The sequence below is a fragment of the Wasmannia auropunctata genome, unplaced genomic scaffold (assembly GCF_000956235.1).
Source record: "Wasmannia auropunctata unplaced genomic scaffold, wasmannia.A_1.0 LD336101.1, whole genome shotgun sequence".
Classification (NCBI taxonomy): Eukaryota; Metazoa; Arthropoda; class Insecta; order Hymenoptera; family Formicidae; genus Wasmannia; species Wasmannia auropunctata.
The window spans coordinates 2,178,488-2,203,711 of record NW_012026789.1 but is presented as its reverse complement, the minus strand read 5'-3'; the positions used below and the strand labels follow the sequence as shown (position 1 = coordinate 2,203,711).

Sequence of the window (25,224 nt, the reverse complement as noted above, 5' to 3'; positions counted from 1 at the left end):
CCCTCCATCATACTTTGCCAAAAGAGAGAAAAAGGAGAGCAAAAAACCGGCATGTATTTTCTGATCCAGTTGGAAAATACATCAAGTCGTCTTTATGCATCTCACTTTAAAGTCACATTTACGTAGATTTGAAACGCCACGTCGGATTCGCGATGCGAATCCGTTGAATCAGACTTCCGCTTCTTCGCTATTCAATCCTTTTAACTACGTACTCGACCCTCGCCAGATGAATACATATCGCAACGCAATGGAGAATCGTCAGACCGTCGCAAATGCGAGGCAAATCTTCCGGCGTATAGCGACCGGAAGTTTCGAGTGCCTGCGCGGAATTCTCCGCCATTGTTGTTCTACGGTCAGCAGAACTGCGCTGGCGGTGCAGGTTTCAAGTTTTTTCGAGAGAAACTCCGGCCGCATCTTCTTTACATCGCAATTTATTTTCCTTCCAGAATCGGGAACCGGAATGTCTTTTGCCTTTTAGAAAAATTAATATCGTGACTATTAAGTATATTAAATTGGTTGTGGTTAATTACTTATTTTAAGTATTGAAAGCATTAACGACAATGCTTTTAGTATTCAAAATAAGTAATTAATCACTAATCAATTTAATACTTACAGTATTAAATTTTTTTAATGCTGGACGTACATTAGCTGGCTTTCCCGTAAAATTGCGTTGTTAATTAAAATAATTATGTTTCGGTGTGAATTTAACATGCAAATTAGATGTCACCACACTTTTTTGTGCGCTTTAGAGTCATTTATATTAACATACCATTTTAGGAATGAAAAGGAGTTTTATATAGATATTTACTTAATTGTAGTTTTTTTTCTAACAATGTATATTTAATAGAGCTTCCATGAAAACCCGAGAAATTTTTTGCTATTAATTAAACGTAATTTCAAATTAAATTAAAAGGACTATATTTGACGTAACTTGTCCATTTCGCATATTACTTGTTTTTCTAGAAGTTTCAAAATTATAGCGATGTAATCTTAACAGGGTAAAAACTTATGCCCGGTTTCACAATTCGCGGTTAACTCAATTTAACCGAAGTTCAACTCGCTTTATTTTTTTCTAATCTAAGAATTAGAAAAAGATAAACATTTAAATTAAACCGAGATTAAAGTTAATCTTACAATTTGTGAAATCAGGACTTAGAAAATATTGATCTATTAGCATGTCTCATTTTACACAACTGTTGAATAAATCAAATTAAAATCCTCCTTTTACAAATCAAAAATCACAGATTTCTACTAATTGTTTACTAATAGTTTGATGAGTAAAATTGGTGCTACAAAATTGTGAAAGAAAACTGCAGAGGTGTCATCAGTCAATTGTAACGTCACGCAGATCTAATCGCGTTTTGTAATTTCCTGTGTTTCAGCAGTATAGATTTTCTCAAATACGACACACGTTCTCCTCAAGATATACGTATATCTCATGTGATGAGACGTGTCCCGCGGTGTTTCCCGCCGTTAGTCCGCGTTGTTGGTAATCCGAGATGTGTCCATCGGTCGTTCAATAATTATAAGGGTGTTCACCACCAGGCGTCAATGGCACTCTCGCGCATTTTCTTTCCTTCCTCTCTCCCTCCCCGCTGCCCCCCTTGCCTTGCCGCGTTCCTCGCGTTCCTCTTTACCGAGCAGACAGCACTCCCGTAACCCAATTTAGCGGGGAGGACACAAAAGAGCGTTCGGCGATATCGAGCCGTAAGATGTGCGACCTACTTGCGAGACCTCTCTCCCGCCTTACCTTTTTCTTCGTCCCCTCCCCCGCGACCAACCTATCTACCAACCTACCTATCCACCTACGCCGCCTGGTTCCTTCACCTCGGCTCTTTCACAGCCTGCGATCGAACGATTACGAGCGTCCGCGTATATTTGTTCTCTAAATCCCCGCAAGATGCGTTTCTCCTCTTCCGATTCTCGCGCTACGCGTCTTGATTCTATTAACCCCCTCGATCGTTGCAGTCAATCTCCATTACACCGAATCCAGCCGAGAATACGCCGAGGAAACGGTTGTTAAAAGAAACGTTTGAGAAACGCATTAGAGAAACTCTTACGGTAAGCTTGTTTCTCTCTCTTTCTCTCTCATTTTCTACATTCTGCTGCTTTTCTAAGACTGTGGAAACATTCCGTGTATCGCTCCGCGAAAAATAAAGTTTTTCTTGGAAAATAAAGTTATAACTTGTTAACATATAACTTGAAAAATAAAATTCCTATACATACGTTCTATAAAAATATTGTTCTTATTCTTATATAATTCTCAACGTATTATTTACAAAAGATTCTTACGGTTTTATTAGAGAATTCTTACGAGAATTCTTACGAGAATTCTTACGTAATCATAGCTGATCCTTAGACGCATTGAAATTGCGTCAATGACGGATTTCAGCATTTTAAGGCTTTCACGTGTAATTTTATTTAATTGTGAGAGCTTTTTAAAATACTGTGGTTTACTGCGCCTAATGAAAACTCGCCATTAATTTGTATAGCATAATTAGTCGCGTACTATTAATTATGCGTTGCATTTATTACTACACCACGGATCGCTAAATTACAAAAGAATAATACCCACGTTATTTTTTTGTAATTTGATTTAATTTCAAGTAATAAAGTCACACATATTTCGCTACGTCAGATTTATTAGGAGAGAGAACGTGTACTTGCAGTTTTATTTTATTCTTTATTATACATATTTTATAATTAAAAAATACTGCACCCGGAATGAGTACGATTGTTATAATTCTATTGTATATCGTATCCAGTTAATTGAATTGAATTCTCTTAAATTTAACGCAACGAAATTTAGGTCTGGCTTTCGAATTTTTGTGATTACTTTTTTATTTATTTGCAGTCTTCTGACAAAAAAATCCTTTGAGAATTACAACGTTGTTTTCTTTCCAATAATACAATTAGAAACTATAAAACACATACATGTTGCGGCCAATGAGAACATTGTGTAACAAAGGGAATATTAAAAAATTTTCGTTTGTCTTGGTTTCGCGCAACTTCTGTGTTCGCCGACTTCGCTTCTTTTATCTTGGCCACATGATTGTTTTATCGCCATTGTTGCGGTTGAATAAATCTTCTACGCCGTTGATCGCATACAGCCTTGGTGATGCACCGACGTGCATCCGTCGACGCGTGGTGCGTGCTAGGCGAACGTTCGCATCTTTGAACATGCGCTGCCGTTATACTGTGTGGCTGTGCGCCTGTGTAACCAGAAAATACCGTCGTTACACTCCGTAAATATCAACACGTCAAAATTTCCAAGCCACATCACCGCGCGACGCTCGAAAGGGCGGCGTTTCGAAATGTGACGTTTCGCGGAAAAAAATCTGAAAGGAGAGGAAGATAAATAGGTATACACATTTCAAAATCTTATGATATATAGGTAAATATATACATAGGTATACTTGCGGATAATCTTGTTTTTATTCCGCTTCCGCATTCCTCGCGTTCCCTTCCGGTGCGTCTCGGCCGAAGATGGCGATCTATCATCCTCGGACCTCGTATAACGTGTCATCACCGACGGATATAAGCGAGGAATTCAGGCAGCGCGTTTACCGCGCAGAAGCGTCTCGCTAGAAAGTTTTACCGCGCGCGAATCGAAAGATGCGACGCGACACACGCACACTACCGGCGCCGATATTTCATTTTCCATGAGAGCCGAAGTGCAAGCCGAATTGATTTTGCGCGAATTGGTACGCGCGATTGCACGCGGCCTAGCTTGCGCGCGGGAGTGGACTGATGCCGAATGTGCCGCATACCGAGATTCCCTGAGAATCTCGCAACGTCTTTCGGACGCGCGCGCGTCTCGAGTCTCCGATATTCGATTATCAGCAAACCGGTGGGGAGGGGGAGGGAGGGGGACCCTCTTCTCCGCTCGCGTGCATCGCGCGATTCAGCCGTCGTCAGTCGTTTTGTATTTGCGGCGTACACGGAATTGTTAGTCAAATCGCGTGATTGCATAACAATAGATTTCGTCGACGATCCGGAACGAGATCTGGGAATAAGCCGGTTGCTTAGTCGAATCTCAAAACGGAAATCTCTTGAGGGAACTCCCATGGGATTTGAATTGACAAGTTTATCAATTTTAATCGGGAAAGAGAAATCTGATAATTATCAGGTGGTACGAACGAGGGAGGGTAAATGTAAAATGAGAAAGGAGTAACGATCCGCTCTCTCGGCGGTGCGATTACGGATTATATATACGCATTGCATTAACGAAGCTATAAAGTATATACTCGCAGAGCATTAAGTCCCACCTGTTGCATTAAACTTTTTGTCTAAACATAATTGCTGTTAAACGTGAAACGCGGACGTAACTAAAATATTAGCCACCGGGTTAATAGAGCGTTACACGGATACGGAATTCCAATCGTCATGTGTGTTTACGAGGCACGCGAAGCAAATTTGCGCGGTTCTACGATCAAAAGACATTTTATCGGCTCTCACAGTTCAATTTCAATCTGCAACTATAGTGCTGCCTTTATCAAATAAATTTCCTAATTTTGCGATTTCCCCGAATACTGCATCCCGATTTTAATCCTTCGTATACATCTCTAAAATAAATATTCAATTTGTTTCGTTGGTACATCTTCCAGCTAGTGGCTTCTCACTTTAACGAGAGTACGCTCCAATTACTGTTCTCCGTTTCTCTCACTCTTCTTGGAATTTCCGGAATTCCGCGAGGCATTTCTGGGATTGCTCGACGAGAAGTAAGACGTATCCAGTCAGACGGGACTGCCTCGGAATTTCCGCCTTCCGGTGACCACGACAAGTTCGTTGATCTAATGTGTTACATGTCACGTACATCACGGTGGACGGACTAAAATGCGCCGTAAAAGCGCGTTTAATTAAAGGCATTTAATCTCGCGAAGCGCGCACGCACGTTTCTTGAATTGAAAGCAAAGTACGCTGGAAACTAAACTGCTGGGAAGAATATCGCAAACGTGAGCTGTTAATCTTAATAATAATCACTGTACTTTAAAAGAAGAAGAATCCGGATTACTTCGTATTCTTCGTATCCTCCGGAAGAGAATCATGATTAGTTCGTATTCTCCGTCGTATAATTGTCCTTACAATTAGTATCTGCGAGATAATTTAATATGTAGTTCATTAGCAATAGCGGGATGAAATTTCAGATCGAAACTTTCGGAAAGTATCTTTCATCATCCCAGAAGCGGAAGTTTCTCCCGTAGCACAACGATACGATATTAAAGACGTCCCGCGAGACTTGGGGGCGAATACCGGGGAAATCCAGCAACATCCCTTTTCCCATCGGAATGTTAATAATTATCCGCATACGCAGTATGTGGATATCGTAGTCTAAACACGAGATATATTCCGCCATCCGACGTATATTCCACTTCTATCTGGTTCTCTGGAAAGACAAACAGCATTGTATAATATATGTAAATATTTATGATGTAAAAATAGAGGATAGGTTGTTGAATTGTCAGCGAACATTTTGTTTCTTCTATTATTCTTGCTCGTCCCGATAAAATTTTCTGTAACGCTTGTTTACAGAAGTATTCTTTTCAATTACTTTTTTTAAATTATTTCTCACAATTTTTATTATATAATGGACAGCTAGAGCTGAGTCGAAAGTCAATATCCCGTCTGATACGACGACTTTTTTTAATATCTATATAGTTGGGAAAGCTCGCTTTATAAAGCAGGTGAGAAAGATGTTGCTCTGTAATCCGGATAATCGGATTGCGCTTCGCGCTCGTCAGACAAATTCGATATCGATTGGCCGGGGTCAGTCGCCTTTTTTTTTTCGAGGACACGGGTATTTATAATATGCATATCCCGTGCGCGCGCGACGAACCGCACAACGGGCTGAATCTTTCATCCCCGGCGAACAAATCGCGTTCCTTCATTATTCCCGCGCGCGCGGTTCAATTATTGCAGCGAGGAGGTATCGACCGTTGCACCGAAGTTACGCCGCCGTGCCCGACGGAGCGATCATTATCTTCTCCGAGAGTATCGGCGAGGTGAGGAGGGGAAGGAGGATTGAGTCGCGTACTATACTAAAATTGAACTTGGCGTGTAACCGATCGCAAACGATAACGGCATAAGATCGTAGACTCTCGAGGATTGACGAAGACGACGAGCGGTGCTGATTGAGAAAATTATATAAAAGCAGAAGCTGGATAGAGCTGAGAGAGCACGAATTTTCTTTCCGTAGCGTTTACGATAATCGCGACATCGGTTGCTTGGCTCGGCTAACGGCGGCTGGCTCTTTTATCCCTCCCGAGACATTGATAGATAGGTACTCAGCACTGCGGCAATAAATCATCGGCCATCGATGAATAAATCTCTATTGCCGGTAATAAGGTGATGAGTCATCTCGGAAAAAAAAAATCAATGTCAACGACTTCTTATACGAGAACACACCGCGCGCGGTGTCTCGGTGTCTCGGATGAATACCGGAAGGGGAATCGCATTTAATCGCCGACGCCGCGATGATTTATGCATCAGAATTACATGTAAGCGATAACGTCACGCGCGATTACGAAAATCGATTGGTGTCGTCTGGACATCTTTTGACGTAGAAGAAGTATTACATGGCACGCGAAATTATCTCTCAGTTATCTCTGCGGTTCTTAAGGATCAATTATTTCGGATTAATCGTATAGTATCGCTTCGCCGAGCTCGGCAAACGCGTCGATCGATATTAAATTAAACGTCAGTGCGTATTTTCCGATGGACGATCCGTATGTTATTCGTCAAAGCCTGGCGTATGTTATTCTAGGTGCATTGATCACTTTGCCATCGTTGGTTCATCGTTCTGTGCGTGCGTAATATACGTGTACGTGTATAAGTGTGTTTACATGTGTGCTCAGGTAGGAAAAATAAAGAGCGCGCCGCAGGCGCAACTCCGTTACGAAGAAGGTTTTTGCGAGCGAGACCGACCGACCGGCCGGCCTCGTCGAAAGCGGAGCCGCTCGTTTATACACTCGTCCCGCATGTGGATCGTAATCCCTTTATGGTGCACCATATATTTTTATTAAAAACGCGCGCGACAGCACATCGAGACTTCGTCGCTGTCCGTCCAGGTGTATTACTATTCCACAGCCAGCCGCGGCTCGTTTTGCAATTCCGATCGATCGTATACCGCAGTAGTTTTGCGAACAACCGCGACACAGACGGATTAATTATCAATTCTCTCGTTTTCCAACTAGTCCCCGTTTCTCTCGGCGAGAAGAGAGGAGGAAGAGAGAGAGAGAGGGGGGGGGGAAGGAGAGAGACATTTTACTAGACCATTTGTAAACCGATCGCGCAATGAGGACCGCGCGGCGTTTGCGGCGTATCCCCACGTGCCGAATTTATAGATATCTCTCCCTCAGGATCGCGCAGAAAGAGCGGCGTTTGGGTTTTACGTTACTCCGGCGACACGCCGGGACGATAATCCGTAAAAATTCTACCTCGTCGAATATCCGATAACTCCCGCGAGCGCGATTTTTACACGCGAGAGGAGACCGAATGGAGCCGCGCGCAGCCGCCGTAATCCCGATTAATTAATGCGAGAGAGGATGTCCGGATTATCGAGCTATTGTACATCTGGCTGACTGGATTCCGAGCCGAGGGCCGCGAAATGCGCATGTACCGTGTATTAATAATTGAAAGTATGGTATTCATTGTCCGTAATATAATGTTATTATAATGTTTAACAATTAATTATGATTTTATGAAAATTGATGCTCAGCCATAAAGCACGGTATTCCACCGGTCTGATAACAGAGTCAAATCCTACGAGATTTAATTTAATTTAATCCTACGAGATGCCCAGCACTTTAACGATTGTTATTAAAATATCATTTTGCCGCGCCCCTAAGGAGGCTGAAATTGACAATCGCGAAATGAAGCGGAATTTTGTTTCAAACTTGTGACAAATATACATTTTCAATTTCCCTTAAATTTGACGGGAATATGTCAAGAAACTGTACTTATCGTAATTAGGAGCTCATTTGGAATGATTGCGCGGAGTTTAACAAACATGATTAATATATCTAGACGTCAGTGAAGTTGCGTGCTGCGTCAGTGCGAGCGGATCGCCACGGGGCGCTGTTAATCAGCGGAAGTTAATTGCGGAGGCTGAGGATACCGTTTCTTAACAACAGTAATAAGATTTATGGATCTAATAACTGCCGCGGCGCGTCGCAGTTGCGGTAACAATCGCTTACATAATCCTTCGGTTAAATAGGTCAAACTGTTGTTTGTCAAGCGAAAGAGAGAGAGAGAGAGAGAGAATTTGCGACGTGCTCGACGATTAATTTTTCTATCGAAAACATAGAGACACGATAAACAAAATTCACACGTGAAACGTCGATACTTCTCGATGAAAACAATTTTAATCTGTCAAACTCTCGCGCAAAGGGCACGTCCAACAAAGTGTTCCGTAGACACAGGATGATTGGCATGTGTTTCATGGTTTAAATGCACGACGTACATCGCGCTCGGCGTGGCAATTTTACTCATTCTCGGAGGTTGATGAGAAAAACCCATTTACCGGCCAGTTTTGTTGACGACACGTGGCGACGTGGGGGAAAAGGACGTGTGTCTCGTAGGAGGGAGCCATTTAAAAGAGCTCCTTGCATGTTCGTATGTAGCGAAGATAATTATCCATCTCTCAAGCTCGCGAAAATGCCGGGCATGGACAGTGCGACGGACGGGTTATCGATCCCGGGGCCACGTTGTAGAAATAACTTTCGGACGGGAGTGAAGGAAACGTGAAGTTTCCTAAATGATATTCTGGAGCGAAGCGCGACGGCAATCCCGATACGTGTTCGCCGTCAAATTTTACGTATTAATAGAGCCTACGTCGCACACTTGTCCGATATTTCTTTCGATTGTTCTACGTGTTTCAGATTCTAACAACGAAGACATACTCCTAAAGTTCTGCTCTAACAATACGTGTATACATCATCTTAAATAACTGAGTTGCACAACACGGTTAGATGATTCTTAATTCATTGTGTGTGTCTATGTGTGGGTGTGCATTTCCGAATATCCTGCAAATGTAGATGTACAGAAAAAAATGGATCTGACGTAAATCACGTTTTCATCGCCACGAATAAACACAGAGATCCATCTCGTGTGTCTACAACATCGAAATTGGAATTCAATGAAAATATACACCGATTTCATTTAAAAAAGATATGTCATTTCATATTGCAAATTGCGCATTTATTTTTAAAGTATATATAACTGTATTTTATTTATATTTGATTTATCTTCTTCTTCTGCGCGTAGAAATATCAAAGTAAGGAAACGAATGCAATGATAAAATATCATATGATAATGAATGATATAAGATATTCTATATTTTATATCAAGTTCTGTTAAAACGAGTCACAAAAATTATTGATCAATGAACTATTGATTTTTTTAGGTTTACCTCAGTACTTTTATAGAATAATTAGAAGAATTATATTATGTAAAAAGAAATATTATTTTATTTACAAAAATATCAATGATATTGACATCATATAAAAAACATAGTGTAAAAACTTATTACATGTATTCTATTTCTTATAAAAAAAACTACGAAATTTTAGTAGATGTAATTAAGACGAAAGATTCCTTGCCTTTTGTAAAGTTGGTTTTTTCTTGGCGAAAATTTTATGAAGTACTCCATCGCGTTTGCATTTTCAACGTCAAACGCGTTCGTGATCAATAAATGAACTTTTCCGCATAGAATGGAAATAAGACAAACGAAGTAAACATTAGTGCACTCGTCGGTCATTATATACCGTGCAATATAACGGCCGTTGATGAAGATCCGACTGCTGAATTGTTTTTACTGAAAGCTTTTTGAATTTTGCACATAGATCGAGTTCGATCACGCGTTCGATTAATGGCCTGTCGTGTTCCTATTTTGTCGTGTATCACACGGAAGTTTTTGTTATCAATTGTAAAAACTGTCTGTACGTGTGTGCATACGAGTCGTCGCAGATATGCTGAGGCCACATTTTACACGCGGATTTTTCGATCAGTCTAGAATTGATTTTACCTCAACAAATATCGGGAGAGCAATAATTGACTGGGAACAAAGATCTTTTAAAAACTGATTTTCAGGTGAAAATAGAAATCAAAATTTTCCTTCAATTTTAAATAGATTCTGTTTTAGAAAATTTTTAATTTTGAATTTAATTAATGTTAAAATTAATTATTATAATTAAATTAATGTTTAATTCAATAATTTAACATCCCACTTTTGAGAAAAAACTTTCACGAATGATACGGTTTCGGTAATAAGTAATTTTTCTTTATATCTTTTCAGTCTTCAATTCCTAATAAACACGATAATATTCAATAATCATATTTAATGAGTTCTTCAATCGAGATCCATCTCGAAAAACTATAACAAATAAGTAATTTTTCTCTCCTCCGACATTTCTCACTGGAAGTTCTCGGTCGTAGATTGATGGAAGGGTTCGCAGATGAGAAGTTTGGGTTTTGTTAGGTTCTGAAAACGGATCAGCCTGTGTGTGTGTGTGTGTATGTGTGTGTGTATGTGTGTGTGTGTGTGCGTATGTGTACAATATGCAATTTTATTGCGCGCGGCGATATTGATACTGGACGGTATCGGGGTTCTGCGTGGAAAAATGCAACCCAGGGCTGACCGGGCCAGTCGGCCGAATAATGGATGCGGAGCGGACAAGGGACGACCGGGTGGCGAGATGTTGCCAGCCGGCCAACCAGCCAGTCAGCCAGCCGCTGGACTGACGCGCCGGGTTGCGCATAACAGAATATTGGCACTCGCGGAACCGAATAACCGATAATAATAAGTGCCTGCCACTCACACGACCGCCCGCCCGATCGCCCGTCATCCATCTCGCGCCCGTGAAAGGCCCGTTTCCTCCCTTTCTCCCACTCTCCCCCCAACCCCCACCCCCGCGTGAGATTCGCGAACGATTACCCGATATGGATTTCCGCAGATTTCCGAAACTTCCCCCCCTCCGACAAATACATATATCTCTGTGAAAGGGACGGTCCTCCAGAATGATGTTTAACGGCAATAACTACATTTTTCTTTTTTTAACAAAGAGATGAATTTCAAATTAGTTTTGCGAAGGATGCAACACACACACACACACACACACACACACACACATCGTCTCTGAAGAATTCAATTCATGGTTAAATATGCGTTATTATTATATGACTTAATAGTTAATTTAATCGATAAGAAGTATACCTCTTTCCTCCCGACGTTCACAAATTGTTTCGTAATCCGTGCGTCCGAAACATACCGTTTCTTCGAGGTACCTTTATTTTTCGTCGGATCCGCGAAAATCGGGTCAACGCAATGCTCATGCAACCGTTCGCGAGTGACAAACGCGTGAAAACGACAACGGGGCGCAACGAGCGGAACTGGAATACGGTCGACACAGGTGAAAAGAAGAAAAATAAGGGAGAGAGGAAGAGGTGATCGCGACGGCGTAAAAATGATCGGTGAACGGAAGGCGAACAGATAGATAGATGGATAAATAAGGGTAGAAATAGATACAGATAGAAGGGAAGAGAGAGAGAAAGAGAGAGAAAGAGAGAGAGAGAGGAGAGAGATCCTCTTTCCACGAATAAACGGCATCTGCGCGCACGCGTGCGCTCGGCTTTTTTGCAATTTAAAGCGCGCGTCGGTTTTCTCTTCGACTGGATCCACTTCCGCCGCCGCGCCGGGATGACGGATACGTAAGTACGCAAGCGACATCGCTGCAACGTACGTGGATAAATGTATAAGTGGAAAAAGTCTTGCAGCACCAGGCGACGAATCAACGTCATTGACACGCTCGCATCATCATTGTTCCATCGTCCTAATCTCTCTTTTCTATTAGACGCAGGTAAAATCATTGGTGCTATTTGTAGAAGAATCGACTAAACTCGAGTAAGAACATCTATGCGGGGAAATCTTACGTTCGAAATCGAGTCAGATTTTACTTTTAATATAAAAAGATATATATTATTGCAATAAATGTTATAAGATATAGATATGGCGCTAAAGTGATTTTATCAGTCAGATGAACGAATTGTGTAAATGAGAGTCGGAAGAGAATTTGAGAAATTCGTGTTAACGAAATCTCATGGCCGGTTTCCGGCGAAAGATTGGAATATCCGCGCGCGAGAGGATTTATTGGAATTCGAGAGATTCGGGGAGGGTGTCAGAATCGTTGGAATAATTGACGCCAGCCGTCGCACCACCACCTGCAAAAGTATCAAAATGCAGAAAGGGTTCGACATCACGTAATGCGAGCCTTACGACTGCCATAAATCTCCCGGCACGAAAATTGGCGCCGATAACGGCGCGCAAAGCTCTGGCCCGCTCGTAAAAACCATGAATCAAATATCTATTTCGCGTAAAGCAAACACTTTGCCATCGAAAATTAGGCGCCGTCGTCGTTGTAATCACAGGGGGGTGTAGTTTCGGGAGAATTTAAACCGGCGGCCTTTCGACAGAGATATCGCGATTGCTCCGAGTACTGATCGACCGTTAAAATTCCTGAATTTTCTTTCGACGATTAATTAAAAAATGAGCTAGGAATTAATATGATATTAATAGCGTGGTTAATTGTTGTTTATTCATTCTGCCAACCTATGGGGTCGTGAAAAAATTTGAATCGCTCACATTATTCGAAAAGTTTTCATTTCTGCTGTTTTCTCAGAAGGTGATTTTGCAAAAATGTTGATTTTTTTTCGATTTCCATTATTATACATACAGATACATATATATATTTATCTAAAAAAATTATATTTATATATTAATAATGTTCATATATACAATATTAGATTATGTATAAAAATAATATATTAAATAGGTATATCCTTGTATACTTTTTATAAACTAAGATTTTTTCAATTAATCTTTTCTACTATTTATACTTTTCTACTTCTCTTTCTCTGTTATTTTTTTTAATGAATACAAACATCTTTGATTAATTCTCAAAGAGAATTCACGATAGTAACGTTCGAATTGGCGCGAAGCCGCCATCGCAGATGGAGTTTTCGGAAAACTGCATACCTTCGACCACCACATAAGCCGTAAGCGAATACCGCGGCTTATCGCGCGTTTCATCGACATGGACATATTTGAATATACCGCGAGCGCGAGCGCAAAAACGATCGTAAGTTTTCGCGATAGCCCACAATTACCTACCCATAATTCACGGGCCGACATCCTTCGTGCTCTTTGCGTGTGCCTTATTCGGATCTGTTCGGCGTTATGCCTTTGTAATAAATCTACAAATTCGGTTTTGCAGCTGTAATCAACGTGCAATTATGTGCTCAACAAATTTGTATATTTCTTAACTAAATATTTGAAACTAAAATTATTTCCAATTTTTCATACGTCGCGCAATTCAATAATAATGTATCTCTTCGCTGCATCGAAAGAAGAAGTAAAAGAATAAATAAATAAATTAAGTAAAAGAATATTTTGGAAGTATATAAATATACAGGGTGATGCGCGTGGTTCTGTCTTTCCGCGTAGGAGCAATAAATTCGTAGTCGGCAGGTCCTGGCTTCGATCCCAATCCCTCACCCCATACATTATTTATTAGAAATTTATTAAAGAGTTAAAAAAGTTTGCATGAAAAAATATGAAGTAATCGTAATCCGTTTCAGAAAATATATACACATATAACAATATGATCATTTATTACAAATTAAAGCTAATTGTAATGTAGTGATTTTTTGATTGTAATCCTATGTATATTGTTTATAACAGCACACCTCAAAGAACTGTTTTCCACAAAATAAATTTTAATATTTGAAATTATTAAAATTTTGTAATATTTATTTTAGAATGCAATTGTGGTGTAATAACTGATTATAAGGGAAAAGTATGTCCTTTTAAAGTGCTTTTTTTTCTTTATGTTTTTTTTTCTGCAATCAGTTAAAAAAAATCATTTTAATTGTGTCGTTGAGCGCTGGCAATATGACTTATATACATATATTATATTATATATACAATATTATATATATGTATACTACATATTGCTCATTCAACAACGACATAATTAAAATTGTCATTTTTTACACAACTAAATTGAGAGCACTTTGTACGGTCACGGCTGAATCTTGATTCCTAATAAATTCTATATGAATTTTTAAATTTATATTATTCAGCCATTTAAACTGCGCGCCGAACTTATGTCGATTTGCAACGCAATCATTAGCTAAAGTTGGAACAAAGATCAAAATTATTGATCTTCAATTCTTAATAATCCAATGCTTAATAAGCATCTTAAAATACTGCGATGAACTTATCGCGGAAAATATTTTACCTCGGCCACGGTTTGAACTTTCCGACTTTTCGAGGCGGGCGTCTTAGACCACTTCGACCACCGAGGCACGTGATAATATTCATCGCAATAGCCGGTATATTGAGTGAGAACGTATGCTAGAGGCACGTATAATAAACAATATTGATTTAAACTAGACCGCGCAAGTGAATAGCACAAATAAATTAGAGAGCGCCGTCTACGTTCACGGCTGAATCTTGGTACCTAATAAATTCTATATGAATTTTTAAATCCATATTCCAGCCTTTTAAACTGCGCGTCGAATCAATATCGGACTTGCAACGCAATCATTAGCTGAAGTTGGAATAACGAGATCATAATTGATCTTTAATTTTTAATTCAGTGCTGTCATTTTTTAGTTAATTCCAAAAAAATTAACAAAGAGAAAAAAAAGCATACTTTAAAAAAACTTTTTCTCTACAATCAGTTATTACATCACAATTATATATTATGTATATGTTCAATGTAAATTATATGTTCAATAAATAATATGTTCAATATTTACTTTGTTCACTTTAGAACGCGATAATTTTCGTTAGCGAGAACGTGAATAGGAATTATGTAAATGGAAACAAAAGTACGTTGACACAAGATCTGATAGCGTTTCTACGACCAACCGATCATCCTTCTTTCATTGCAGTGCAAAAACTGAGGGGTCTGGGGCGCACGAAGGCGAGAAGAAATGAGGTGGACGTGACACAATGACATGATGAAGAGCCTGGTGGGGATCATGTGGATAGTGTTGGTGCTCATATCAGGTACGTATGATCAATCTAGAAATCGCATGCCCGAGACCCATACTAATTCGCCGATACTGATCGACGGAAAATTTCATCTTGTCGCTCTTAATATTCCAATTCATCTTTCATTTCCACGAAACACGTAGCATGATTGTTATTCATTTTCTCCTTAAAGTATGAATTAGTTAGCACATGAACAATTTTTAAACTCGATCATTTTTTATAATGAATAATCGGATAAATGTTTCGACAAATTGAGTTACATAATTCATAAATAGCGAATTTGAATTCTAAATTATGTTAGATTCAATTAAAAAAAAAAAAAGAATTTATAACGTTTCTTTCTAGTTTTTTTTAAATTAGTTGAAAAATATTTTTGTCGAAATATAGAAAATTTTTTTATTACTGTACTTATTTAACTTTCCATTTAACTATTCACATTTGACGTTTTCTAAGTATAAAATCATATCTAGTTTAATTATCTTTAAAGGTTTTTGCTGGATGGAAAAACGGGAACAAAATGTAAAAATTCTAAATAGCGGGTCTCATAGAACGAATGCATAGAATAAAATATTTACAAATTCTAATGAAATTGTGCATTACGATTATTGTACGAGATTTTTTTAGTTGCTGAATAAGAAAATGATGTCAAAATATAAAAAATTAAAAATAGTGAGTTTAAAAAATAAAATGGCTTTAAATTTTAATAAAAATTTATGTTGAGACGTTTTCATAATCATAAAATCCGAAAATTTGAATCGTTTATAGACTCAATTTACCAAGAGAAAATAAAAAATATAACAAAACGTAGGATATTGACAGAAACATAGTAACGCTAAAAAATTTTTGGTTTAATCTATATCACACATATCCACACATCTTTATCACTGAAATGTAAAAAAAAATCGAAAAAAGTTTTATTTCTACTCTATACAAGTAATATAAATATGATAAAAAATGTATATTATCTGCAGAAGCGGTGAAATTTGAGTAATCGTCATACAAAGATATCAAATATATCATGATTAATCTGAAAATTTCCGAATCTAATTACCCAAATATAAGTATAATTTTTTAGTATTTTATAATAAATATTTATTACAGTATTCTTTTTAAATTTAGAGTTTTAAAATGAGCTTTACTTGATTTTAATGACTCAATACTTAATTAAAGATATGTTTTTTTTAACGATATTCTATATAATCCCATTGGACGTAAAACAGTTAAATAGATAACGGAAAATGAATATAGCTCAATTTAGCCAAGTCGCGCGCACGCACGTTTTTTACTTCCTTTTTTAATAAATAAAAAATTTCTAATAAATAAGTAAAAATGTCTTTTGTCAATATTTCTCCCCGTCGTACGGGGGAAAAACACGCACGAAAATGCAATATGCATGTAGACGAATATTACTCTTGCGTGCGAATAACAACTGTAAATGTGCACGTGGACGCGAAATCTACTTGCGGCTCGTAAAGCGTTTTCCATGTCCCGCGAGTGTGTTTGCGGGCCCGACAGTCGCTATAATCCACTACGGACGCTCACGGTCGTTACAGACGTTGTCGTGTCTGTGGTCTATATGAGATGCGTACATTATCGCGGTTCGTGAGTATGAATACACATAACTGGTTGTCCGCGTTTACGATTGCATTTCTCCACGTTGTTCTTGCGCACCTGTGCACATGCAGGAGTGCACTCGCGAGAGACGACCGTAACATCGTCGTACGTTTCGTCTGTCCCCCTCTCTTTTGTTTTTTTCATTGGGAAAAACGTTTGCTATTTCAGTTGAACGGAACAAACGATGCGATTACAAAACCAAACTTTCAAGTGCAATTCTCCGTTATTCGGAGGATTATCGTTTTGCGTTATAATATGCGCGTGATTGTCACATTAGTCGTGTTGTTTTTTGTTTTATTTAAATAAATAATATTTGCATTGATTGAAATTTTAATTAAATAAATTGTTTTTGCTCAATTATTGATATGTCTTTGAATATATCTCTGTTTAATTATAAAATACTAAAATCGCGTAAAACGCGCGACATATATGTCATTAAAATTTAGATATCAAATTACAGAAATGTATGAAATCAATAAATTGTAAATATATAAATGTATATAAATCGGAAACAGTTTTTCGTTTTATGTATAAATTAGCAGATGTTTCTCGCAAAATTTTAATACCGTCGAAGTTAAATCATCACTATAAAAGGATGACGCGCTGTAAAAGTTTATTGACAAGTCTTTTCCAGTTATATGTTATAACATTTTTAACATTGCACATACATAAATTTTAGCGCATCGTTGACTAATACTTGAAGATTACTCCCGAGATATTTCAGGCGGTAAATTAGAATAAACACGGAATACAAGGAGAATCGGATCCCGGAGACATCTGCACTATTGTTGCGTGCAACTTTGGTCCTACGTCTCGCGACCATGATCTTTCCGGCTAGTCTGGGAATCCAATTTCCCGGGACTGTCTCCCGATATACGAGCCGGAAGGACCCTTCTCTCCTCCCCTTCTCGCCCCCCCCCCCTGGCTCAGTTTCAAAATTAAAATCACTGGCGACGTTGCACCACGCACGCGTTAGTCGTCGGGACGGGTGGGAAACTCGTAAAACGGCAATAAAATGACGTGCGAGCGTAATAAATAATATAACGGCGAGCCGAATCCGTCGGCGACTCTATCTCGTATAATGACGAGATATCGACACATATTCGCGCCTCGTCGAGCAAGCGGAAGTTTTTTGTCGTCCCTATATATAATCGGCGCCGATCCGTCGTTGAAAAATGAAATTTCCTTGTCAGTCCGCGCAAATGGACAAATTTTACAGTCCGCAGTATATTCTGTACCGGGATAAGTCGGTGATTTAATGGGTACTTAACGCAAAACAAAAATTCACGAGAATGGCGAGAATTATTTATGTATAACTCTTTCGTCTCGTTAATCTTGGCAACGCAGTTATCCGACACGATCCTTAAATGCGGACTGAAGATTGGAATATATCGTATTATGAAACGTTCAGTTATGTGTCTAGTATCTCTTTATATCCTGAAGCGAAATAAACGGAGATCCGTTTCGAAATATCACAAACTTTCGAGACGCGAAATAATAGAAACGGATTATACGGAAATATTCTTCCGACAAACGCAAACACACATTTTACACACATATCTACATAGAATTCGCGTTATTGCGACGCTTAGCGGAAGGTACTTCTCAGACCGCGCTTTGTGGCTCCAATATTAATGGCGATTCGCAATGTTGCACGCGCAGATCCGGAGGCTCAACGTTTTACTTTGAAATTGCAAATAAGTGGAGAACGGTTCGGACGGCGCGGCGGCAGGCGGGTATATCTGGGCTCGTGTCTTCCGGCCTATGTGTTGGTCTTTATAATGACGGCAACACTTTATACGCTGCCGTACGGCAAAGGGTTAAATATGCGCAAAGCGAAATATACACGGCACGCTCATACGAGCACGGATAATGGGAAAACTACGAAGCGGAATTACCGAGCTGTCCTGTTACGTGGGTAAACTATCCACGTCTGTCTCCGTTCCTTTGATATCTGCCCTCCGGGCGAAATATTTCCCGCTTTTCCTCTCCCCGCGTCCTTCGGGACTCCCTTGTTTTCGCTTCGTCTATCGGCGACCGTCATCGATATTAATCCTAAATCTCGCGGAAGTGACGAAAAAGAAGTCACACCGAAATAGAAAAATACAATAAAATTGTAATAGATTGTAAATAAAAGATTCTTTTAAATTAATTAATAAAATATGACTAAATCTCTCTCATCTTCGAACTTACATCGTAATAATTTATACAATGGTATATCATTTTGTATGATATAGCGTACATAAGTTTGATATTCGATTCAGTTTGCTTGCCCGCTGTTAATCTAACTTTAAGCCTCCGCTTTGTAAGCAGACAATCGGCATTGTAACGTGTGTTATAAATTCAGTTGCGATAAGTTCCCCCTTTCAGGCGAGACGATTTTCGGACACGCTTCTCCTGTGTATTTCCAGGATGCTCAGGAAATCCAGACGCGAAGCGATTGTACGACGACCTCTTGTCGAATTACAACAAGCTGGTTCGTCCAGTGGTCAACGTCACAGACGCCCTCACCGTTAAAATAAAGCTCAAGCTCTCGCAGCTCATCGATGTGGTAAGCAATAATATCCTCGTAATCCGTATGAGAAGGAGCGAGCGGAGAATTGCGGATTTAAATATTAATATTATAGATATTAATTCTTGTGTAGTAATTTTTTAATATCGAATTTCGAAGCACCGTCGTTAGCCGAAGACGAATTTTAGTCGCGCGCCTTACATTTCGTGATTACCTAATGATAAAAACTGTTAAAGCAGATGTCGTTGACGCGTACGTATGTAATAATTCGCGCGGTCCGCGCTTTTTACTCATCTCGGGAGAGCATGAGATATTTCGGCTCGTAGCTGAATGTTGCTAATTTGTTTTCCGAGCAGGGGAGAGCGATGTGTATTCTCACAAAATTATATTCTCTTGCAGAATTTGAAGAATCAGATCATGACGACGAACCTCTGGGTCGAGCAGGTAATATATATATTCCCAAAAGATCACGTAACGTATAGGAATTAAAGAAGAGGGGAAATTTTGGGGGATTGCGAGATATTTATTAAACACATGATGTAAAGTTTCAATTGAACGATGTTGGAGTAACATTTGTAACAGGTCGTAGCGATTTTTCAATTACGTACAAGTCCGCCTCGAGGTCCGCTCTGTAACTTCCATTATTGTTGATCCATTGTTGATCGTCCGCGTGGAAGGAAAATGTTCGGCGGCCTGTCGATGACACACGTTTTAGCACGTTTTAACACGTGTTCATATACGTGTGTGCGGATGCGCGCGCCCGCGCGCGGAGATTTTCGTACGCATGCAGAAACGCGAAGAGATCGGACAGAAGCTTCCGCCCGGAGAAGCCAGAAAATAACTCCGGTGAACCGTGCAACCCACTTTCAAATGCTGGATTACATAAGATAGATAGATTCGCCCCATGTGCGCGCGACCGTTTTTCCGTTCTGGGATATATAGCGAGCACGAAATAGATTCGTGTAATAAATACGCGACTCGCGACGGAAAATCGGGTCATTAAAGAGCAGATACCTCATGACACGATTACGCGGGTGTCGCTTGATAAATTCTTCTAACTCGGCCGTTGTTGCGAGATCAATGCGGGGATAAGTGAAAATTTATTTATTGCATTTTATAATAATCGTCAGACATATATATTGAGTCCTTGCGATTGCAGACTGCAGTATTTTCAGAGAAACTACATAAGATCGAGATCGTACTTTTTCCTCGGCACTTATTTTAACTTCGTTTGCATAACTTTTCTGTGCGCGCGCTCCAGATTTTATTATCGCATTTCTCTTCGTCAGATATTTGTACATATCGAAAGTTTTAATTATTGTTACTCCGCTGTTGCGAACAATCAAAAAATAAAATGGAACGGTTGACGAGAATCGGTAATAGAAATCAAATCAGGAATAAATGGAAATTCATATCAAAGCTTGAAATTGATACATCCCAATTTCATTACGAATTTTGATTTACCTTGACTTTGTTTCAAGTCCACGCGAACACATGTTAAAGCTTACGCGCTTCATTTCATTGAGCCTTATTATTCAAATATTATTAAGCTAACAGTAGTAAGTATAAATTAAATCAGAAAGGAAAAGAGTAATTACGCAGTTATTCCGTTCCGTTGATCAAATTAAATTCCGTTTGTACAAAATAAATTTTACGAATTAGCGATTCCACGTATCTTCATATTTGACAATTCCTATCGGCTCATTATACGTGTATCGTTCGTGTGGAAATCCCCGGCGGCGTGAAGGGACACCAAATGTTAACGTTGCGCGGTAAACCAGGCACATCGTTGTTGATGCTCACGCATACAGTTCGGAGGGTTACTCGAATGAGCGAGGCCACGCCAGCCGAAAGTTCGGAATATCCACCGCATCAATGTTATCGCAAAGTTCGCGCACGAAAATGTTAATTTCACCGCGATTTATCGACGGGATTAATCGGTTCGTGCTAACGCAAGTTGACCGAAAACATCCGCATTGCGAGTAAATTGTCCGGTTTTTTTTTTCAAAGCTTTTTAAACGCAGCGTTATAATAATTGTAATTTCTTTAATATGTTATTGACTCGATAATGTAATCTGCACCGATCGGTGGCGTATTAAATTTAATAAAACGTGTCGTGCCATTTGTCGCAGTTCACGTTACACTTGAATTGCATTAAAATCGAAATTGCAGCTACGACATTTAATTAATACGGAAAAAAGCATTACGCGTTAAAGTGTCCGATGGAGAATCGATAGAAAATATACATTGCGAGTAAACATTTGATCTCCATTCTGTGGTTAAATTTAATTCCCCTGCTTCACAGCGTGTCGGAGTTGCAAATGGATTACGAGGATTACGCTATTTCACGATGAATATTTAATAAATTACCTTGCAGAGTGTGCACCGCTCGCTATTTAACTAAGCGTTACCTTTGGTTCGGTTAAACACGACCGAATTTCGCGTAATATAGTCATGTCCAGTTATAGGATGCCAACATAATATTCTATCTAGCAAATATAGCGATGCGTAAACGAAGAGAGAGAGAGAGAGAGAGAGAGAGAGAAAGAGAGAGAGAGACTTTGGCTTCGAGCTAATATTCAACATGCCCCATGCATAAAGGCTGTGTTTACGCCCGAAGGAAGAGCATTTCCGGTGACCAGCAGTGTCGGTGACGTCGGCGCTCCGTCGTACACAGACGTTCCGTTGACACGAATTGAAAATTGACAGTAATTAAAGTGATTTGTATTTACTTAAGCTAATTGGGTTTTTACAGTCGCGATTAGTTTACTCGAAATTTTACTAACAAGTGACCGTAAAGTGGACGAAATTCATTAGTTTCTTAAATTCAGAAAGTTTCTTCAAAAAAGATGCCAATAGTTCTTATCATCGAATTATCGATTGAAATGGAATCTTTGGTTTGTGTTATTATTTGTAAAAAAAATTAAGAGCACTATTATATTCCTTATTTCATTTAGAATGTATTTTTCTAACGAGATTTATTTTAACTTAAAGCACAATTGCAGAGATGTAAGATATAATAATCTTTTGAAAATTCCGAAAAATAATGATTCTCTCGACATTTTTATCGAGAGAGAATTGATTTCGAATTCATGTTCAAAAATTTATCATGAAAATTTGGTCCATTTAACTTAAGCTACTCTTTATAAAAGTTAGATATCGTCGACCAAGATATTTGACAAACCTCTTCGATACGCAATGCGTCGTACAGTGTTAAGCTTACGCATTTTTTTAATCATATTACAAAAAATTCAGAGAAGAGAAAATGAGCTTTGTATTATCCACAAAATCTCGAATAGATCAATGGCATAGAAATTTAATAAAACGCGCAATTTTAATCGAACAGGATTAATGAACAAGAGAAAGAAGAAGTTCGTATGCAAATCTGCGCGTTTCAGCCTTACAACTCGCAATGAGGAAAGTTACAAAATATTGCCTCTGTGCACGGTTTGGTGCCCGTAAAGTAGCTCCAGCGTGATTTCCCGATCCTTTGTCGCTTTTCATTTTAAATACATGAATTAGGATGCGATGGATAAATTCATTGAATGCGCGAGCTTTGAAAAAAGAAGCACCTGTACCGCATTAACGCGCGATGGAAAAACATAAAACGCACGAATAGTTTTATGGCATTATATATATGGTATATATTTCGTTCAATGCAATAATATATCAATTTTTTTATTTCAAACGACGATTGATCACGATGATCTATACATTCTATAGTTTTTATACAATCTTTGATATTTATGACATTTTTCTGGCAAAAATATGAGTTTGTTCTCGATGGAAACGCGAAAAGAGCTTATAATAAAAAGAACTTTTAATATAAAAGAAAAGTTTCGTTCATAAAAACCACAACACTCATTACTCAATGCAAAGTTAAAAAGCGTGATATAGTGTCAAGTTGTACTTGTCAATTTAAGAGATTAGGCCACTGTAATGAGTTCAAAAAATAGGTCAACTTTAGAATTTTTTTAGGAATTAGAAAATATAAGCATTGGCGTATTTTATTATTAAAGAACAAATACATTATACATATATTATTCTTTATCTGAATCTTAATTATCTCAATAAAATATTTTATAGAAAAAATTGAAAAGTATTCAAGATGATTGACTTATGAAAATAGCATTTGTAGAAAATGAAAAAGTGGTGGCTTTAATTCCTTAATCTGGAATTTAAAAAACAAATTTTTTTATTATTATTATTCTTTGTACACAATTAGCTATTATTAAAGAAAAATTTGAATTTTGTTGCAATAACAAAATGACATATTTTTAAACTTTTTATTTAAAAAAAACGATACGATAAATAAATAAAAAATATCAAAAAATATATCTATTGAATAAAATATGCCTATTTGAAAGAAGCCGTTGGAAACATGTTTTAATTATCAAGGCTATTATTTTGAAAATAACAATTTTGAGGAAAGCATTACTTATTAATTTAACTGATTTTCTAATTTACACCGTCTAATGTAACAATTAATAACAGAGGAACGTCTATGTATATAAATAATTTCATTTTAAGATAGAAATGTGGAATCTATTGTATCTGTGTTCAATTAAAAGCAGAAAAATCAATACTGCGTCGGAAAAGATGACCAGCGTGATTTTCCGGTCAACGAATAAATAACAGCTGAAGAAGGAATATGTCATGACTCCGCGTATGAGCGTATTGGTTCACGGATATAGTTATAATTATCGGTTGTTCTTTTCCGAAGTTTCCGAGACACGAACGTTAAAGCAACGGACATTATGATGGACGTTATTTTTGACGGACGTCGTTACCCTAGTTATACGATACGTTGATCTATTGAAAATTCGCGCAGTACACAAGGCGGATGACGTAGAAATGCGGTTTTCATGTGCACCATATTGACCATATTGAAAGTGCAAGAAAAAAGAAACATGACTCAAAGAAATGGCGGATATATCCCACAAATAATGTGAAATTGTTGCACACTGCAATTTACTGCATCGCTAAGAAAGGACGTTTTTTAATTTCTATTATTAATAATTCTCTCGATAATTAATAATTCAAAAACTTTGTAAGATTTTTGAAGAGAGAAAAGAAATTATCGCATGAACGGTAATAGTGTTCTGGATTATATTTATAAACATATATTGACATATATCCATAATGATTAATATAATAATTAGTATAATTGTTACTAAAACGTGTTCTAGTATATATTAGAATAATAAATTTGGCAGAAAGATTTGAATTTAAAAGCGTCTATAATTATTTATCTTAGTCATTTATCTCAAATATTTATTTTAACTAAAAAAAATGTGAAAATGAACGTATCACGAATAGTCGACATCGTAAACATTTTGAGGACTCGTCTTCGAGGGAATTGTAACAGGGAATTGTGACAACGACGGAGCACTGCACTTGAAGAACACGCTCGCAAATTCTGGCAGTGGCGGTTGAGACGGATGTACTGTGTGATCCTATTAAGAACGCGAATAAAAGACTACGATGCTTTTCGAACTTCTGCAGTGACCTAATCCCTTGAGAGAATCACGTAAAAGTAACGTGATAAAGATAAAAGTGACAAAATGACAGAAAAGACGGTGATGTGCGATTATGTTACGTTGACGTTCTTTGTTCGCAGTCATGGTATGATTACAAGCTGAAATGGGATCCGAAGGAGTACGGTGGAGTGGAGATGCTGCATGTGCCGTCAGATCACATATGGAGGCCCGATATAGTTTTATACAACAAGTAAGACGATCGATAATCGACTAGATTCGCGCCATCTTCCCTTTCTTTAATATGTGTTATTTAACGTAAAATATTATTAATTTAAATTACTAATAAAAAAAATGAAATAATGCCGAATGTGTAATGTAAGAACGTGTAATTATTTTTATTATTGCCTTGAAATTAAAATTTTTTATGTTTTTGAAAAAAAAAATCATTGATATATTCTCGTACTATTATTTAATAGAACCATTATTTAATATACCTAATTTTTTTTGTATTATTATCAAGCAGAATTTGTCCACATTTTTCATTAAATTTTTAACTCGTTTTG

At 38.1% G+C, this 25,224-nt stretch overlaps 1 protein-coding gene across 1 annotated transcript in view; it reads left to right on the top strand.

Moving 5' to 3' along the window:
- LOC105458920 (acetylcholine receptor subunit alpha-like) overlaps positions 1-25,224 on the top strand; it is an 85,775-nt gene that overhangs the window by 48,857 nt on the left and 11,694 nt on the right. Inside the window, exons 3-6 of the mRNA XM_011704538.1 lie at positions 14,953-15,070; positions 19,081-19,220; positions 19,581-19,625; positions 24,802-24,911. Coding sequence (XP_011702840.1) covers positions 15,019-15,070; positions 19,081-19,220; positions 19,581-19,625; positions 24,802-24,911 — 347 coding nt within the window. The 5' untranslated portion in view covers positions 14,953-15,018. The remainder of the gene's footprint in view (positions 1-14,952; positions 15,071-19,080; positions 19,221-19,580; positions 19,626-24,801; positions 24,912-25,224) is intronic.